Raw genomic sequence first — 1475 nt, 5'->3', positions numbered from 1 at the left:
TACTATGCCTCAAGTAATAGCTCGCCATTGATCAGAATACTATGTACATACACACACCAACACCAATCATGTCGTCGCCGACTCAACAGCACTCCACCGACCAAACGCCCCTAGCCTACATACATAACACGGATGATAATATGCCCCAAGTAATAGCTCGCCATTGATCAGAATACAATGTACATACACACACCAACATCAAGCACACCCCCAGCTTATTGAGTGTCCTGTGCGTTCATACCTGCTCCGCCGTTGCGGAGAGAATCCGGGAGTGACGAGGGAGGATCAATGCGCTTCTGCAATTTGTTGTTCACCAAATGCATCGCCACACAGAACTCATTGAGTGTCAGGTTGCCGTCGTGGTCCATATCGGACAACTGCCAGATCTGTCCCAGAATGGGGTTTGGCAGTCCAGTTTTCATAAAATAGGTGCGCGCAATCGGTCCTGAGAGATTGTTGACAATACAACAATAGATCGATTAAGGGGTTGCAAATAAAGTTTCTTTTCACACTGACAGAGAGGGACACTCAGTTGATGTGCACGTATGCTTGTAGAAAGGAAGTATCTTGACAAGCACATTGATTATCGGGACCTTTCTGGTAGTTTAGTGCACAAGCAGTCATAGCTCATTTATAGCTGGAATGTGGTGAAGTTTTTATAAAATGCCGCTACATAGGCCGGAACCAAAGGTCTTTGCGCCTGCATCTTGAAGGCGTTGTTTAATAAAATGCCGCTATATGGGCAGCAATCAAACGTATTTGCGCTTGAAACTGAAGTGATCGACGCAACACTAGGAACTATTGCATAAACTGTATCACACACTAAGGTTTGCGGATTTTTTGAGTTCCCGCCATTTGACGTTCTACACTGGCTGTAGCCAGTGAGCAAATCGACCGCGTTATGAGACGCATACTTAGAGCGGACTATCCGTTTGGTCTGCCAACAACTACACACAAGTGTTTACACAGGGATTTGAAGCGCTCAACCTTGTGTCAAAATGGTCCAGTTCAGGCACAAATAAATAAACATCACAATGTTCGACTACAACAAAACAAAGGGCCTGAATTCTCACATACCCGAAAGCTTGCCATTCAAAGGACCAATATTCTGAAAGGTGCGCTCCATGGTCGCCCTTTCATCGGGGGATATAACCCACGGATTCCCGCCTGTTGAAATGGCAATGATAGGAGTCAGTTGTGCGGCTGCGATTTTGAATACAAACACATACACACAAACATATATACGTACATATATATATACATACATACATACATACATACATACATATTTAGGTATATATATACATAATATATAATACATAGACATATGCATACATACATAAATACATACATACAGACATTCATATATATTTATATATATCATATATATATACATATATATATATCATATATATATACATATATATAAACATACACACACACACACACACACACACACACATATATATATACAT

General features: G+C 41.3%; 1 protein-coding gene across 1 annotated transcript in view; it reads right to left on the bottom strand.

The window, feature by feature from the left end:
• SARC_00928 (hypothetical protein) overlaps positions 1-1475 on the bottom strand; it is a gene marked incomplete at its 5' end in the record, with an annotated part of 19238 nt that overhangs the window by 16760 nt on the left and 1003 nt on the right. The window contains 2 exons of the mRNA XM_014305353.1: positions 242-445; positions 1078-1203. Of these exons, the coding sequence (XP_014160828.1) occupies positions 242-445; positions 1078-1203 (330 nt within the window). The remainder of the gene's footprint in view (positions 1-241; positions 446-1077; positions 1204-1475) is intronic.

This window comes from Sphaeroforma arctica (genome assembly GCF_001186125.1).
Source record: "Sphaeroforma arctica JP610 unplaced genomic scaffold supercont1.33, whole genome shotgun sequence".
Lineage (NCBI taxonomy): Eukaryota > Ichthyosporea > Ichthyophonida > Sphaeroforma > Sphaeroforma arctica.
The sequence above is the reverse complement of the archived record's forward strand: the minus strand, read 5'-3'. Positions and strand labels throughout refer to the sequence as shown.